Source organism: Curcuma longa, chromosome 3, assembly GCF_044706935.1.
Source record: "Curcuma longa cultivar G26 ecotype Majalengka, Jawa Barat chromosome 3, ITB_CL_G26_1.1, whole genome shotgun sequence".
In the NCBI taxonomy this organism is placed as follows: domain Eukaryota; kingdom Viridiplantae; phylum Streptophyta; class Magnoliopsida; order Zingiberales; family Zingiberaceae; genus Curcuma; species Curcuma longa.
In genome coordinates, this window is record NC_133863.1 from 15,765,029 (window position 1) to 15,781,145 (window position 16,117).

The window sequence follows — 16,117 nt, forward strand, 5'->3', positions numbered from 1 at the left end:
CGAGGCCGCTCTTCACTGGACTAACCGCCGGATGAGCCATGATCCGGATCTAACCATGTGGGTTGAACCTTAAAACAAAGGAAGTGGGGGCTCCCGTGTTTGAATCAAGAAGGACCATACACCGGGCAGGAAGTCCTAGTAGGTCGGGTAGACCGAGGGGCATGAAGTCTTGGTTGTGGCTGGGCAGGAAGTCCTAGTAGGTCGGGTAGACTGAGGGGCATGAAGTCCTGGTTGCGGTTGGGCAAGAAGTCCTAGTAGGTCAGGGTGGACCGAGGGGCAGGAAGTCCTGGTTGCGGCTGGGCAGGAAGTCCTAGTAGGTCGAGTGGACCGAGGGGCAGGAAGTCCTGGTTGCGGCTGGGCAGGAAGTCCTGGTGGGTCGAGGATTCAGACATCAAACGGAGGCTTTCCGTTTGAGGGGGGCCTGTGGTCCTTTGTTTGAGGGGGGGATTGTTAGGTTGCAAATGTGCAAACATAGTCCCACATCTATAACACATGGAAAAGATCATGGGTTTAAAAGGATGGAAGATATCTCCATTGACATGAGGCCTTTTGGGGAGAGCCCAAGAGCAAAGCCATGAGGGCTTAGGCCCAAAGTGGACAATATCATGTCATTGTGGAGATGCAGACATCCTTGGGGACCCTACATTTATATCATAGTAGCACTTTGAACATGCTTGTTTTGAGGACTTGTCATGTTGTGTTGCCCATCATCTTATGAATCGTAAAAGAAGTTATGAATGGAGCAGAACTTGGAATTTATAGTTGTTTTCTACATTTAGACTGTTATACCCATGGTATAAAATACTGTGTCGATCGGTATAGGAGGAATTTTCCATTCCACCCGTTGACTAGCACGACCTCGTTAGGTCTCAGAGGAAGTTGCAACCTTGCGACGTCATGGAGGACGTGAGGTCGTGACCTCCTCCATTTTTTAAATTAAATTAATTTTTAATTTTTAATTTTTAATTTTTATGACATTTAATTCAAATTCTTTTCTCTCTCTTGATTTTTTCCCTTCTTGATCCATTAATTTTTTTTCTCTTTCATTGTTATTTATTTCCCTTCATTCGCCCACGAGGGTAAACAGAGAGGAAAAAAAAAACATCTTTAACGTGGTTAATTTTTTCTTGCTTTCATTGTCCATAAGATAAATAAAGAAAAAAAAATCCCTCATAAAGGATGGTTAATTTCTTTTTTCATCCATTTGTTTACGAGGTAAATAGAGAAAAAAAAACCTCTTTAAGATGGAGGAATAGATTGATAGAAAAAATAATATTATATAATTTCTAACCTTATAATATATTACTATAAGTATTATATATATGTAAATTTGGTCTAATTTTAAATTGATCAAAATAAATTTAAATTAAATACAATTTAAACCTACTTGATTCTATCATGTTTATACAACATACTTTAGTTAATCTTAAATTGACTTTTACTCAATAAGTATCAATATTTCACGAGATAATATCAAAATTTGAATTCAACATTTAATATCTCAATTATAACTCAATAGTAAACATCTATAATAATCAAATTTTCATAAAAATATTTTTTAATTAATATATTTATATTTAAAAAAGTATTGAAACCGTATTGACACAGTAAAATACAGTATCGAAACCTTATCGTTCTGGTCATAAATCAAAACTTTGGCATGTCTCAAACTGTTTAAATCTTGATTATACCATCCACTATTTCGACTAACATGTTTTACTGTATAGGAAGTTCTACATTAGACTGTTGTACACGAATGCATGTTCTGCATATACTGTTACCATCAATTTATGAACGATGTTCCTTTTAATTTTCTAATTGTTTAGGAAGCATGGAATTTCTTCATGAGCTATGATGTTTGTTGTAAATATAGGACACTAGAGAAGATTTCTAGTTAATTTGATTTCTACTGTCTGATCTGATCTGATCTGATCGAGTTATCACAATTCTTAAAAACAGAAGATGGATCGGATTCATATTCATCAAATGGAGAGGAAACTGATGAAGAATCAATCCATCAACTTCTAAAGAGATCAAACATTGATTTTGTTGATGCGAATGACCAGCATTTGAGGCTTGCCAGAGATCTCATGTGACTTCTTGCCTGCTTCCTAATTGTTACCAAAAAGTTGGCGTTTGCACTACTGTTTCCATTTATCTTCGTTTGTAACTTAATCTTGTGAGCTTTTTGCATGGGGTGTTATAGTGCCAGGTGTATTCTTCTCGAATGTATCTAACATCGTGCCTATTAGTTGATGATCCTTTCTCAAGTAAACAGGCTGGCCTTGTTCTTTACTATAGAACTTGCACAACGATCTGCTTTCTATATATTCTTTTTTTTTCTTTTTTAAATTTAGATGTCTAAAAAGTGTCTGAACTTTAAATCTGTGTTGTCTCTGACTTATATACTCGTTTAGGATGGTTACAAATACCTTTGCTCCCTGTTAACAAGTTGTCAATAATTTTAATTTTTATGTTATATTAGTTTATTCTTGGGATAAGATTTAGTTGTTATTGTATTATTAGTTCATTCTTAGACTCGCTCGCTAGGTCTATGATTGTTTGCATGGAGCATGGGCAATACTTTCAGGAAGCAATAGAACTTGGCAAAAAAATTGAGTTCATTGAACTTTTTTAATTGGCTTAGACAGAAATACAATGGGATGCTTGCCTTCATTGTCTTCCCTTTCAGGGACCCCATCAATATTGGTTGCCCTTAGTCTTCAACATTTAAAACAAATGACTCCTAATATGTCTAGCCTTTCATCACTTGTGTAAGTCTATCAATTAGAGAAATACAATAGCTGTTTACTTCTTAATGGTATTCATAGTTGTTTTTGGTTAGTTTCATTTGCATGCATGAGGTCTAGGTTACGTTAATTTCGCTCTTTAATTATGTATTTATTGACAACATATTTCTTAAATGAGTGTTTTGAATAATTTTTAATTCTTTTCTATATTGAGATTTAACTTTAGTTTTGTATGCTTATTAAAATCTTTTCTAGTGATGATGCTAATGAGCATCACATACTTTTCAATTATATCTGTTGAGCCTTGTATTCTGCACCAATCATTCCCTCACCTCCAGAATGAATAGTATAGTTGAAAGGATGGATCTTCAGAATTAATCGATTATAAAATTTAGATAGTTGAATTATCAAAAAAAAAAAAGAGAAAGAAAGATTGGATTGCTAAATAAAATATTCTTTTCTTAGTATTTTCATCTCCAAAAAGGTTACTAGTGCTGCTCCTTCAAGTCACATCATTTTTTTAAATCTCCATTGAAATGTTCTTTGAATTAACTTCATTTGTTTTTGAGTCCCTATCTAATTATCACTTTTTATATCTTATGATACTGCAGCCTCCATTCTCGGTGAATTGTCTCTTTAGGTGTAAAGTTGTAATCGAGTATAATTCTTCCTTTTGCTAGTGGAAATCATGCATTTGATTTGGACGTTTCTATTGCTTGCCAGTGCCCTGCTCCAATAACAATAACAAGATGAGACACTAGCATACAAGTAAAAAAAAAATCACTGAGTAATCTCTGATATGTCATAATTTAATTTTTTTAACATTGTTCTTTTCAATATGGCATGACTATAACATGATGATGATGGGTAATTCAATATTTCATCTCACTTCTTAATTAGAAAGTCAATCAACATGATCGATTAATTCCTACAGATTCTATGTTATCAAACTACTACTTTTTTTTTTAGAGGTAAACTAATTTCAGGAAACAAATATTTGTAATAAAATTACTAGCTAGTTTCTTTTTTAATTTCTTCTTAAATTATAGTTTATATTAAACAATACAATTATCATACAAACTACAAATACCATGTTGATGATGTCCCCGAGCATGCAGTCTCTGACTCATTCATGTGTTATCCTCGTGGCTTAGCAGAGGAGGTGATAGTATCCGATACAAATAAAAGTAGGAGCCATGACCGTCATGATAACAATGTAGGAAGGGTTAGTTTTGGCAACATCAAGAGGAAGAGGAAGAGGAAGAGGAAGGAGGGAGGATAGAATTATAACGAAGGAGGGAGGAGGGAGGGGGGAGGAGGGAGGATAGAATTATTACAATTAAAAAAAATGAAATATTCATTAAAAAATACAGTCCTTTTACAACAAAAAAAATAAAAATTTTTTATCGCAAAATAGTTTTGCGACGAATTTGAGCGACGAAAATTTTTTCGTTGCCAAAAGCCCGTCGCAACGTGTGGCGACGAAAAATTAAAAATTCGTTGCAACTATTGTGACGAAATTTTAATTCGTCGCTAAATTTGTCGTAAAATTTTGTGACAAAACTGGTTTTTCGTCCCAAAATTTGGCGACGCAAATGGTTTTTCGTCGCAATTTTGTGACAAAAAAATTTCGCGCCAAATTTTGGGAAAAACCAGTTTCGTAGCCAACGTGGACGAGTAAAACGAGATGTCTAGGCAAAATTAGCGACGAAAAGAGATATTTTTATCGCAAATGTGCGACGAAAAATGAGTTTTCGTTGCCAATGTTGCGACGAAATCCCATATTTTTGTCGCACATTTGGCGATGAAATAGAAATTTTGTCGCCAAATTGGCGACGAAAACATGGTTTTCATCACCAATCGGCGACGAAAAGTGTTTCGTCGCCAATTTGGCGATGAAACAGGATTTTCGTTGCAATTTGGCGACGAATCAGGGATTTCGTCGCCAATTTGGCGACGAAAACATGGATTTCGTCGCTAATTTGTGACGAAAACCCTGTTTCATCGCCAATATTACGATACAACAGTATAGTTTCGATATATTTGCGATGAAACCATTATTCATCGTAAAATTCATCGCAAATAAAAAAAAATTCACAGATTCAATCTGTTTCTTTGAAATATGCGTCCTGTTTACAATAATTAATACTCTACACATCACATTCATCCACAAACACATCCTACTCACATATTAAACACATCCTACTCACATCCATATAAACACATCCTAATGATCAAATAATACAAAAAACACATCATAACATTAATAAGAAAGTATCAAACTTCAAAATTAAACACATCCTACTCACATCCATATAAACACATCCTAATGATCAAATAATAGGCCGAATGGAAGGATTCGGCTAGGCGCCTGCCGAATGGAAGGATTCGGCGTGTAGCTAGCCGAATGGAGGGATTCGGCGTGTAGTTAGCCGAATGGGAGGATTCGGCATGTAGCTAGCCGAATGGAGAGGATTCGGCGTGTAGCTAGCCGAATGGAGGGATTCGACGTGTAGCTAGCCGAATGGAGGGATTCGGCATGTAGCTAGCCGAATGGATATGCTTTGTCGGGACGTGCACTTACCCGAAGGTATTGACTTAATCGTGCGGAACCTACGTGCAATAGGAACAGCATTAGACTCGAGTCTGACCATGACTAGCCTCTTGGTTCATCCCCGGAACATAAGCCTCCCCACTAGTCTAGTCGAAGGGAGCGTGAGTCGGACTGACTAGACCGAGTCAGACTCGAGCTTGAGTCTGGTCCGAGGGCTTCTTTGATCTAGGCGATCGTAACGTGACTTCGTTCGGGGCAGAAGAATGGGTGAAGGAACAAAAGAAGAGAAAACGATCATGCCGTTACACTGTTCGGAGGAAGGCCAATCGACTAGAGACACGTGTCGCTACGTAACTGGTAGCATTAATGGGGAATGGCGGCGAACGTGCGCGCGGAAAGGGGCCGCTGTCCTTTCCAAGACAGATAATTAAGGAGGCGTGCCTTTTGCCCGTTTTTGCGAATCGCCATCATGACATCAGCAGATCCGCTCAGGGAATCGTGCTGATCCAACGGCTCTTAACGAATCCCGCCTTTTTGATACCGCTTATCGGACGGTTCCGGCGAAATAGGGTTCCGATATATAGCGAGTAAGAGATTGCGGCGGGACCATTTTGCTGTCCTCGTCTTCGCGTGCTTTAGCTGCTGTCCAACATTCCAGCTTCCAGCTTCTTCTTCTCCGGCGAGTTTTCCGGTGTAAGCTCCATTTCTTTCCACCTTTTCGATTTCCCTTCGAGTTTTCTTCGCGTCTCCCCCCTCTTTTAGGTCGTAGGAATGTCTAGTGCCTGGTATGAGTCTGCGGTCTCCATTTTTGACAAGGCGTCTAGGTCGGCGGTGAGGGTCCAGTACGAGATCCCCCGTCAATATAGGATTAAGGTTCCTAAAAAACACCATCGACCGCATCAGCCACCCTCAGGTTACCAAACCTTCTTTTTGGATCAATTAGAGGGTGGGTTGCGGTTCCCTATCCCCGAGTTTTTTATTAGGGTTTCGGGATACTTCGGGATTCCAGTGAACCAGCTGGCTCCCAACTCTTTTCGTATACTTGCATGCGTATGTCTAGTGTTTAAGGTGTATGACATCCCCTTGCATCCTACCGTTTTCCACTACTTCTTCTATCCGAAGAAGAAAGAAGACGGAGTTTTTTACTTTAATGCCCGCCCCGGGTTCAACTTCATAGACAAGTGTCCTTCCTCCCTTAAACTGTGGAAGAACAAATTCTTTTTTGTTCAGTCCCCGAGTCCCTTCCGTGTAATTGAGTGGCAAGACGAGCTCCCACTTCCTCCTCGTCTTCGAGACTACAAGACAGACACCGCATACTCGATGGCGTCGAAAGTGTTGGACGGATTGAAGTTCCATGCCGGCCGACTGCTGAGCGAGGAGGGTTTGCTGTATCGGGCAGGTTTAAGCCCAGTCGCTGCGGAGCTGTCGGATTCGATTGGTAAGTGAGTACTATTATTTTGGCTCATTGATGTCTAATTTTATGTATTCCTTGTTTCTTTGCAGAGGATCTTTGGATGGCGGCTTCCATGAACAAGTTCATCAAGTGGGACCGGGCATCTTTCAAGAAATTGACTACCCCCGGCCACTCGGAAGAGAGTCCAGCGGCGACAGCCTCGGCAGCCGATCGACCTGCCGCCGCAGAGTCCGAAGAGAGGTCTCACTCGGCCACTCCATCCGGCCGAGTCGACCAGAGGCCTCCTTCTGAAAAGTCCCGCGAGAAGGCATCCAAGGCGAAGGAGCCCCGAACGGAGAGGTCCAAAGAGCAGGCTCCGAAAGCCAAGAAACCCCGAGTGGAGGAGCCACGCGAGAAGGCCCCTAAGGCCAAGGCGCTGACTATCAACGAGCCGACTGACGAACAAGCGTCTCGGCCACGTCCTCCGGCAGCCGAGGCGGGTAAGTTAAAGCAAAAGGCTCGTCCTGCGCCGCTGCCTCAGCCCAAGAAGAAGAAACCCTCAAGTCCTCGGAGGGTGGCTGCACGTGTTCCCGGTGTCGAGTCAAGCCGGGGGACCAAGGGGCGGCTAGTGGTGCACCTGCTCGGGTCGAGTCGCCGGCCCATTCGGCGGCCGGATCACCACCCCCACGAGGCAATCGTCCACGGATCCACACTGGGAGTGCTGTCGAGCATCAGCAACCGATTGGTTCGACCATCTCAGGATCACCTCAGAGGCGGGTGCCGGTAGCGAGGTCCGGCGAGGAGCCGGCAGCAGCAGTTTCCAGCCCTCGCCGCGTTAGGCCTGAGGAGGCTACAAGCGGAGGGCTGACTACAACTCCTCCAGCTCCCGCGTGAGCCTTAGAGCAGGCGGCAGAAAGGACCACCCGTCTGAATATGCGAGAGACTTCTCCTCGCATCACAAGGCCGGAGTCGCCCCGCCGCATCGTCTACCCAGCAGCCGTATGTCCTCCTGGTGCGGCAGGAGTCTACCCTGGGGGCATATTTCCCCTGGTGAAGTTCATCTGCCTCCCATCGCGGCAGATGCCCCCCTCCATCGGGCCGAAATTAGTGATATTCTCGATCGAGTTCGTGCGCATCGGGGGGCCGCCTTTTACGAACCTTTGACCCTATCCGATATGACCAGCCGCAACATCTACAGCCTGTACCGGGTAAGTTCCCTTAACTCTTCATTTCCCTTATTGCCTTAGATAAGGGAGGCTAACCCATCTGCTTGCAGATTTTGGCTGAGGCCTTGGAGCTGCACAACCGCTTGCCCGGCGTCTACAACCACTTCAATCTCCTGGATGGGCAAGTGGCCGAGCTGAAGGCCAAGGAAGCCGAGCTGATGAAGGAGCTTGAAGCAGCCCGAGCAGCTGTCAGCCAACCCCAACATCAGGCTCAGTTGCGTTCCCTAGAGGAACAGGTGGCGGCGCTGCAAGCAAGAGAGGCGAATTTGGCCTCAGAGCTTGAATCGGCTCGGTCGGCGGCCGATCAATCGCAACATCAGGCTCAGTTGCATTCCTTGGAGGAGCAGGCCTCACAGCTGCAGGCCAAGGTAACGGACCTGGCCAAGGAGCTACAAATATCCCGCTCAGTAGCTGACCAACATCAGCATCAGGCCAGCCTAGCCAACGCGCAACTGCTTACCGCCGAGAACCGGGATAGAGACCTTGGAGCGCGAGCTGCAAGAGGCCAGGTCCCAAGAACAGGAGGCCCAGGAAGAGCTGAAACAGAAGAAGGACCAGCTGATCAGCCAGGACACTCGGCTGGCCAAGCGGGAGGAGGAAATAAGAGAGCTGAAGATCCAGCTAGATCAGAAATGTGCTGATCTGGACTTCGCCTGCGACGAGTCCAAGAGTCTTAAAGGAAAAGGTCGCCAAGCTAACTGAAGAGGTGACTCAGCTGAAGAAGCAAGCGGCAGACTTAGCCGAATCGGCTAAGGTGGTCGAAGGCGTCTCGGCTGACGCCCGAAGTGAGCTTGCGGCCTACAAGCTCAGCGAGGAGGACCGACTCGAAGAGGCCAAGGAGGACTGGCTGAAGTCCAAGGAATTCACCGACCAATTCCTGGAGAAGACCGGCAGCATGCTCAAGTCCGGCTTTGAGGGAGCCTTGAGGCAGCTTCAGGAGGCGGGCGTGGTGATTCCGGATGAAGCCTTCGACAAGCTAGATCCGCAGAAGGTATGGAAAGCACTACTACCGGCGTGGACGACTTCGACGCGGACGGCTTCGGCGGTTGTGAAGAAGGCCTCCGACCGGCAAAGGGAAAGGGAAAGGGGAAGAATGAATGTAATGGGTGCGTGGCCTTTCCTTGTAAATTTTTGCTAGTAATGAAAGATTTTGTTTATTCCTTCGATTTTCTTGTTGTGTCTTTGCATGTTGTCCTCAGCTATCCTTTATGGTGCGTCCCACCGAAGTGGGGGAGATAGAGTGGCTGGCTTATAGTAGGAAAAATGAAATTGTAGACTAAGCGACGAGTGTGGGAGAACTAACTTCTCTTGTAGGCGTGCGTCACCGAAGCGAGAGTTAGGACCTAGTGTCTCGACCATCCGGCTCAAAATAAGCCTGGCTGAGTGAAAGAATATCAGGTGAGGAGCGATCCGTCTGCACGATAAGGAGATAATGTAGCCTTGGCGATTCGGATTCGGCTAGGCTCGGCCGAGTGGCGTATGCGATAACGGGTGCTTAGCCCGTGGGAGTCGGCGTGCGGAGTTGAGTGCGAATTACTCTTGTGTTGGCTCACGGGAGTCGCTTGCGGGACTCGAAGTGTGTAGACGATCCGGGGAAGCGGATGATTCGGGTGTGGAGGTGATGGTCTCCGGTCCGAATCGGGGATGTGAACGGTCCGGGCTTGCGGACGATTCGGGAATGCAGACGGTCCGGGCTTGCGGACGATTCGGAAATGCAGAACGGTCCGGGCTTGCGGACGATTCGGAAATGTGAACGGTCCGGGCTTGCGGACGATTCGGAAATGCAGACGGTCCGGGCTTGCGGACGATTCGGAAATGTGAACGGTCCGGGCTTGCGGACGATTCAGAAATGTGACGGTCCGGGCTTGCGGACGATTCGGAAATGTGCCGGGATCGGAAATGTAGACGGTCCGGGCTTGAGTTAGCTTAGCGACTGCCTTGGGTTTATACAGGAGTTGGTGTGGGCGGATGCTTCCGTGTTAGGAAGGCACAGGTGATGGCTGCCGCTTCCGTAGTAGGAAGGTGCCAATAATGAAGGAGAGCAAGCAGTAGCTTACCCTAATCAAGTTGTGGAGTAGGTGGTTCGATGTGGAGTAGGTCCGAGACCTAATGCAGAGTCGATGGAGTAGGTCCGAGACCTAATTATGTCGGTGGAGTAGGTCCGAGACCTAATGCAGAGTCGATGGAGTAGGTCCGAGACCTAATTATGTCGGTGGAGTAGGTCCGAGACCTAATGCAGAGTCGATGGAGTAGGTCCGAGACCTAATTATGTCGGTGGAGTAGGTCCGAGACCTAAGTTGGCTCGATCCACGACTATGTCCGAGTCGGGAGAGTATTGTGAATGGCCGAGAGGCCTTGGAGTGGGGGAGGCCTGTAAACAACATTACTTGTCATTGCATGTAGGAAATGAATATAGACAAGTAATGAGATGTAGTAAAGAGTTTAAGTATGATAGGGCCGGAGGTGTGTGGCGCTCCATGGTCTGATCAAGTCCTTGCCCTCCGAATCGGTGAGGTAGTAGGCGCCGGAGCTTGTCTTCTTGGTTACCCGATAGGGGCCTTCCCATGGTGGCTCAAGCTTGCCCACTTCGCCTGCCGGTTTTGCTTTCTTCCACACCAAGTCCCCTACTTGGAAGGATCTGGGGATCACTCGGCGGTTGTACTTGGCGCACATCCTTTGTCGGTAGGCCAGCGAGTCGAGAGGCGGCTCGGTCTCTATCTTCAGTGATGAAGTCCAGCTCCATTCTTCGGCGCTCCCCGTTGTCTTCATCGTAGAGCCTTCTTCTGTCTGATGGGACTCCCACCTCCATTGGTACTACAGCCTCTCCTCCGTACACCAAGTGGAATGGTGTCATGCCGGTGCTTTCCCTTGGCGTGGTTCGGTAGGCCCATAGTACGCAAGGGAGCTCCTCCACCCAGCTGCCTCCTTCATGATCCAGCTTGGTTTTGAGGCCATGCAATATCTCCCGATTGGTAACTTCAGCCTGACCATTGGCTTGCGGATAGGCCACGGAGGTGAACGCTTGCTGGATGCCGAGTCCTTGGCACCAGGACTGGATCTTCTTTCCTTGGAATTGCCGGCCATTGTCGGATACTAGTCGTTGGGGAATGCCATACCGACAGACAATATTCTTCCACAAGAACTTGATGACGGCCTCCTCCGTGATGCGGGCGAGAGCTTCAGCTTCAACCCATTTAGAAAAGTAATCTACTGCGACCAGCAGGAACTTCTTCTGTTGTGGCCCTGTCGGGAAGGGACCTACAATGTCCATGCCCCATTGATCAAAAGGGCACGAAGTGGTGGAGGCCTTCAGCAATTCAGTTGGTCGTCGTGAGAAGTTTTGGTATTTCTGGCAGTGCAGGCAGGTGGATACTAACTTTGCCGCATCAGCTTGAAGAGTCGGCCAGAAGTAGCCGGCCAATAAAATTTTCCGGGCCAACGATCTTCCTCCCGGATGGTTGCCGCAGCATCCTTGATGAGCCTCCCGCAGGACGTAGTCGGCGTCCTCTGGTCCCAGGCATTTGAGTAGAGGACGGGAGAAGGCGCGCCGATACAGCTGATCTCCTATCAGGGTGAATCGGGCTGCGCGCCTTCGGAGCACTTTGGCTGAACCAAAGTCAGAAGGAGTGGCGCCTGTCTGAAGGAAGTTGATGAGGGGACTCCTCCAATCTTCCGGCTCTGATGCGGCTTCGGCCTGATCTATTTGGGCGACGAAGGCTACTTGAGTGATGGGCCCTTCGTCTGTCCATTCGGTCATGGAGCTGGCCAGCCGGGCTAGTTCATCTGCCTTAGTGTTCTCAGTGCGGGGAATCTTCAAGAGGGAAACTTCTTGAATTCAGCCTTGAGCTTGATGAAGGCTTCGGCGTATCGGCGCAGTCGGTCATTGCGAACTTCGCAAGTGCCTTCCACTTGTTGCGCCACCAACTGAGAGTCTGAATATAACTGGACTCGTGCAGCTCCCATTCGCTTGGCCGCCTGCAAACCGGCCAGCACAGCTTCATATTCAGCTTCATTGTTGGAGGCACGGAAACTTAATCTGATGGAGAGCCGAATCTCCTCTTCTCGAGGGGAGATCAACACAACTCCCACTCCGCTGCCTTGCCGATTGGAAGAGCCATCTACATATACCTTCCACGTCTGCTCCGGCTCGCCTTCAGGCATCTCAATGAGAAAATCGGCTAAGGCTTGAGCCTTGATGGCGGTCCGGGGCTGATATTGAATATCATACTCTCCAAGTTCCACGGTCCACTTGATAAGCCGTCCAGAGATCTCCGGATTGGTGAGCAGTCGACCCAGGTTACTGTTGGTCATTACTGTAACTGGGTGGGACAGGAAATATGGGCGTAGCTTCCGCACAGATAAGACGAGCATCCATGCCAGCTTCTCCAGATTGGAATACCGAGTCTCTGCATCCTTGAAGAGATGACTGGAGAAATAAATGGGATGTTGAGACTGACCTTCCTGCTTGACCAGCACGGAGCTAGCTGCAAAATTGGAGGCCGCCAGGTACATGAACAGGGGCTCGCCTGGTGAAGGTTTAGCGAGCCGAGGGAGCTGGGCGAGGTATTCTTTGAGCTCGGAGAAAGCCTTGTCGCAGTCTGCATTCCATTCAAACTTCTGTGCCCGCTTCAAGACCTTGAAGAATGGGAGGCTCCGCTCTGCTGCCCGAGAGATGAACCGAGAGAGTGCAGTGATCCGGCCCATCAGCTTCTGTGCTTCTCTGAGGTTGCGAGGTGGAGCCATATGAGATAAAGCTTGAACTTTGTCTGGATTTGCCTCAATTCCTTCCTCCGTCACTATGTAACCGAGGAACTTTCCCACTCGGACACCAAATAAACACTTGGCTGGATTCAACTTCAGACCATATTGGCGTAGGGTGTTGCAGGTTTCTTCTATGTCGGCAATGAGGGAGCTTCCCCTTTCGGACTTGATCAGTATGTCATCCACATATACTTCGATATTGCGGCCTTGTTGATGCCGGAAGATCTTGTCCATCAAGCGTTGGTAAGTGGCTCCTGCATTCTTGAGTCCGAATGGCATCACAGTGTAACAGAAAGTTCCATCTGCCGTTATAAAACTGACCTTGTCTTGGTCATCTACAGAAAGAGGGATTTGATGATATCCCTGATAAGCATCAAGCATACATATGTATTCATGACCGGAGGTCGAGTCGACTAGCTGATCTATACGAGGCAGTGGATAGCAGTCCTTCGGGCAAGCTTTGTTTCAGATCCCTGAAATCCACGCAGACCCTCCATTTGTTCCCGGGCTTTGGCACCAGCACCACGTTGGAGAGCCAAGTAGGGAAGTGCACCTCCTTGATGTATCCAGATTTCAGCAACTTCTGCACTTCATCTCGAATCACCTTGTTCTGCTCGGGGCCGAAGTGGCGTCTCTTCTGTTTGATGGGGCGAGCTCCCGGCAGGACGTTGAGGCGGTGCATGGCGATGTCAGGAGAAACTCCCGTCAGATTGGCCGGATCCCAGGCGAAGACATCTTGGTTCCGACGAAGGCATTCGGCTAACTCCTGCTTCAGTTCAAATGGCAATTCGGCGGCAACTTGCACGGCTGCTTCCGGACGATCAGGGCATATCTGCAGGAGTTCTTTTTCGGTAGCAGCACGAGGGTTCGGCGCTTCTTGCACAGCGTGCACCTCTGCTCCTTGGGTCCGCCGAGTCTTCCTGACCTCAGTACGGACCGAGTCAACATAGCAACGCCTCGCCGTCAACTGGTTGCCTCTTGCTTCCCCTACTAAGTCCCCCACAGGGAACTTGATCTTCTGATGGTAGGTAGAGACGACGGCGGAGAAGGCGCCGAGTGTCGGTCGCCCTAGGATCACATTATAAGAAGAGGGAGCATCCACTATGGTGAAGAAGCAGTACCTTGTCCTTCTAGCTGGTTCCTCACCAAGGGAGATGGCCAGACGGATCTGTCCCAGAGGGCGCACTTCATTCCCCGTGAAGCCATAAAGAGAAGTGGCCATCGGCTCTAAGTCATCCAAATCGATTTGCATCTGTTTGAAGGCTGACATGAAGATGATGTTGACAGAGCTGCCGGTGTCAACAAATACTCTGGATATCTCATAGTTAGCGATGGTGGCCTTGATGACCAGCGCATCGTCATGAGGAGTTTCAACTCCTTCTAAGTCTTGGGGTCCAAAACCAATGACGGGCCCCGTGCTTTGACTTCCTCCGGTCACACCGCAGACTTCCAGTTGTCTGCTATAAGCTTTCCTGGCTCGATTGGAATCTCCATCAGTGGCTCCCCCTGTAATCATAAGAATATTACCGAGGGGGGCATTATCTTGATTGCCGGCTCGGGGGTCACGGGAGCCGGACCCTTGACCGCGGTTTCCTTCGTTTTGTACCGGGGGAGTGAGCTCTCTAGGAGAACGGTGGCGCTTGGGGGCAGCTCGAGGAGAAGGTGGCAGCAATGGAGCGGTGGCTTGATGGTGAGTCTCCTGCAGGTGTTGAGGGGCAGGCCTCATTCCTCGTGAACGCTGGTCTTCTGTCTCACGGAGGACCCGGGCATACTGATGGCAATCCCGAGTGTCATGAGTTCTTGACTTATGATATGCGCAGAAGCGCGGCAGCCATCGTGAAGGCCCTGATGCGTGAGTGGGCCGGGAGTCTACTGCTTGAATGGCACGATGACCACCTGTCTGTCTAGCTGGATGTTCCGGCTCCGGCCTTCTGAGTGGTTGAGGTGGTGGGCGATGCTCGTTTCGAGCAACCGGAGCGGGCTGTCGATTCTGACCGCCGTGAGAGGAGGTGTCGGCATTGATCCGCCGAGCCGATTGGGCTTCTTCCACATGTATGTACTTGTCGGCTCTGGTCATCAGCATGTCGAAGTTCTCTGGAGGCTTTTTGATGAGCGACCGGAAGAAGTCTCCTTCTATCAGTCCCTGAGAGAAGGCACTGACAAGGACTTCCGAAGGAGCTGCCGGGACTTCTTGCGCTCCTTGATTAAATCTGCGCAGGTAGTCCTTGAGTGATTCCTTGGACTTCTGTTTGATGGCAAAGAGGTCCATCACGGTCTTCCGGTAAGTGCGGCTGGTGGCGAAGTGCCTTAGAAAGGAACTCCGGAAATCATTGAAGGAGCATATGGAGGCTGGCGGTAGATGGTTGAACCAACGGACCGCAGCACCAGTCAAAGTCGTTAGGAAAATCCGGCATTTGATAGCGTCAGTGTATTGATGCAGGGTGGCAGCATTTTCAAACTTGCCCAAGTGGTCTTCCGGGTCCGTTGCTCCAGTGTAGTCCACAAGCTGAGGGGCGCGGAAGTGGCGTGGAAGTTCCTCTTCTAAAATCCAGGCAGCGAAGGAGGATTTATGGGAGCTGCTGCCTTCCCCAGGGAGCGGGCCTTTGCCACGTGGGGGGCGTCGAGGCGGAGTCCTGGCCGCTGCGGATTCTACGGACATCCCTCCGTAATCTTCGAATAGGTACGGTTGCGGTGGGCCCTGGGCCTGATGGGCTTGATGGGCCTGTTGAGCTGGCGCATGATAAGCTGGAGCCTGATGGATCTGGGCGAAATGGGCTGGAGCTTGGTGGGCTTGAGTATGATGAGCCTCAATGGGCTCGAACAACCGGCGAGCTGGGGCCAGCGCCGGCGCTGGCGCTGGGGGTGCTTCAGCAGAAAATGAACGAAGTCTTGAAGGGCCAGCTGGTACCTGTTGCTGCTGTTGTTGTTGCTGCTGAGAAATCGCCAGGACGGCGGTGGCCACTGCCCTATCAAAGTCTTCTTGTGTCATGGCGACAAAGTAAGGTTGAGGAGGCTGGGGAGGTTCGTCCGTTGGCATCTCAAATCCGGGCGAAGAATCTTCTCACAGACGGCGCCAAATTATGTTCCGGTTGAGAACAGCTTCAGGACGTGTCACCGGGCCTCCTTGTTGTTGGTTCTGAACAGTAGCCGATGGTGGAGACGATGAGAGCTTCACGATCGTCGGAGACTTCGCCGGAGTGGATGATGATCAGCAACAGCCTCAGGGGTGGCCTGAGAACACAGGAATCGTCAGTAGGAAGGCCAGGGGGTACCCTGGTGCGACCACTCCGACGATCAAGTCAGGGACGGAGGGAGAAGAAGATGATGAACAGTAGAAAAAAAGTAGTTGGGAGTATGAGAGTTGAGAGAAGAGAGCTCTACCTGTCGTCCAAAGTGGTCTTTTTAAGAAGAGATGAACGTGCATATCTGTCAC

The 16,117-nt window shown here is 48.2% G+C and overlaps 1 protein-coding gene across 1 annotated transcript; it reads right to left on the reverse strand.

Moving 5' to 3' along the window:
* Positions 1-13,075: 13,075 nt before the first annotated feature.
* On the reverse strand, positions 13,076-15,673 carry LOC141823771 (uncharacterized). Its single transcript, XM_074711012.1, has one exon. The coding sequence runs from the start codon at positions 15,671-15,673 to the stop codon at positions 13,076-13,078; it is 2,598 nt and encodes an 865-aa protein (XP_074567113.1).
* Between the last annotated feature and the right edge of the window lie 444 nt (positions 15,674-16,117).

Bases quoted from the DNA above. Each gene is read 5' to 3' on its own strand.
- LOC141823771 (XM_074711012.1), bottom strand. From the start codon at position 15,673: ATGACACAAGAAGACTTTGATAGGGCAGTGGCCACCGCCGTCCTGGCG.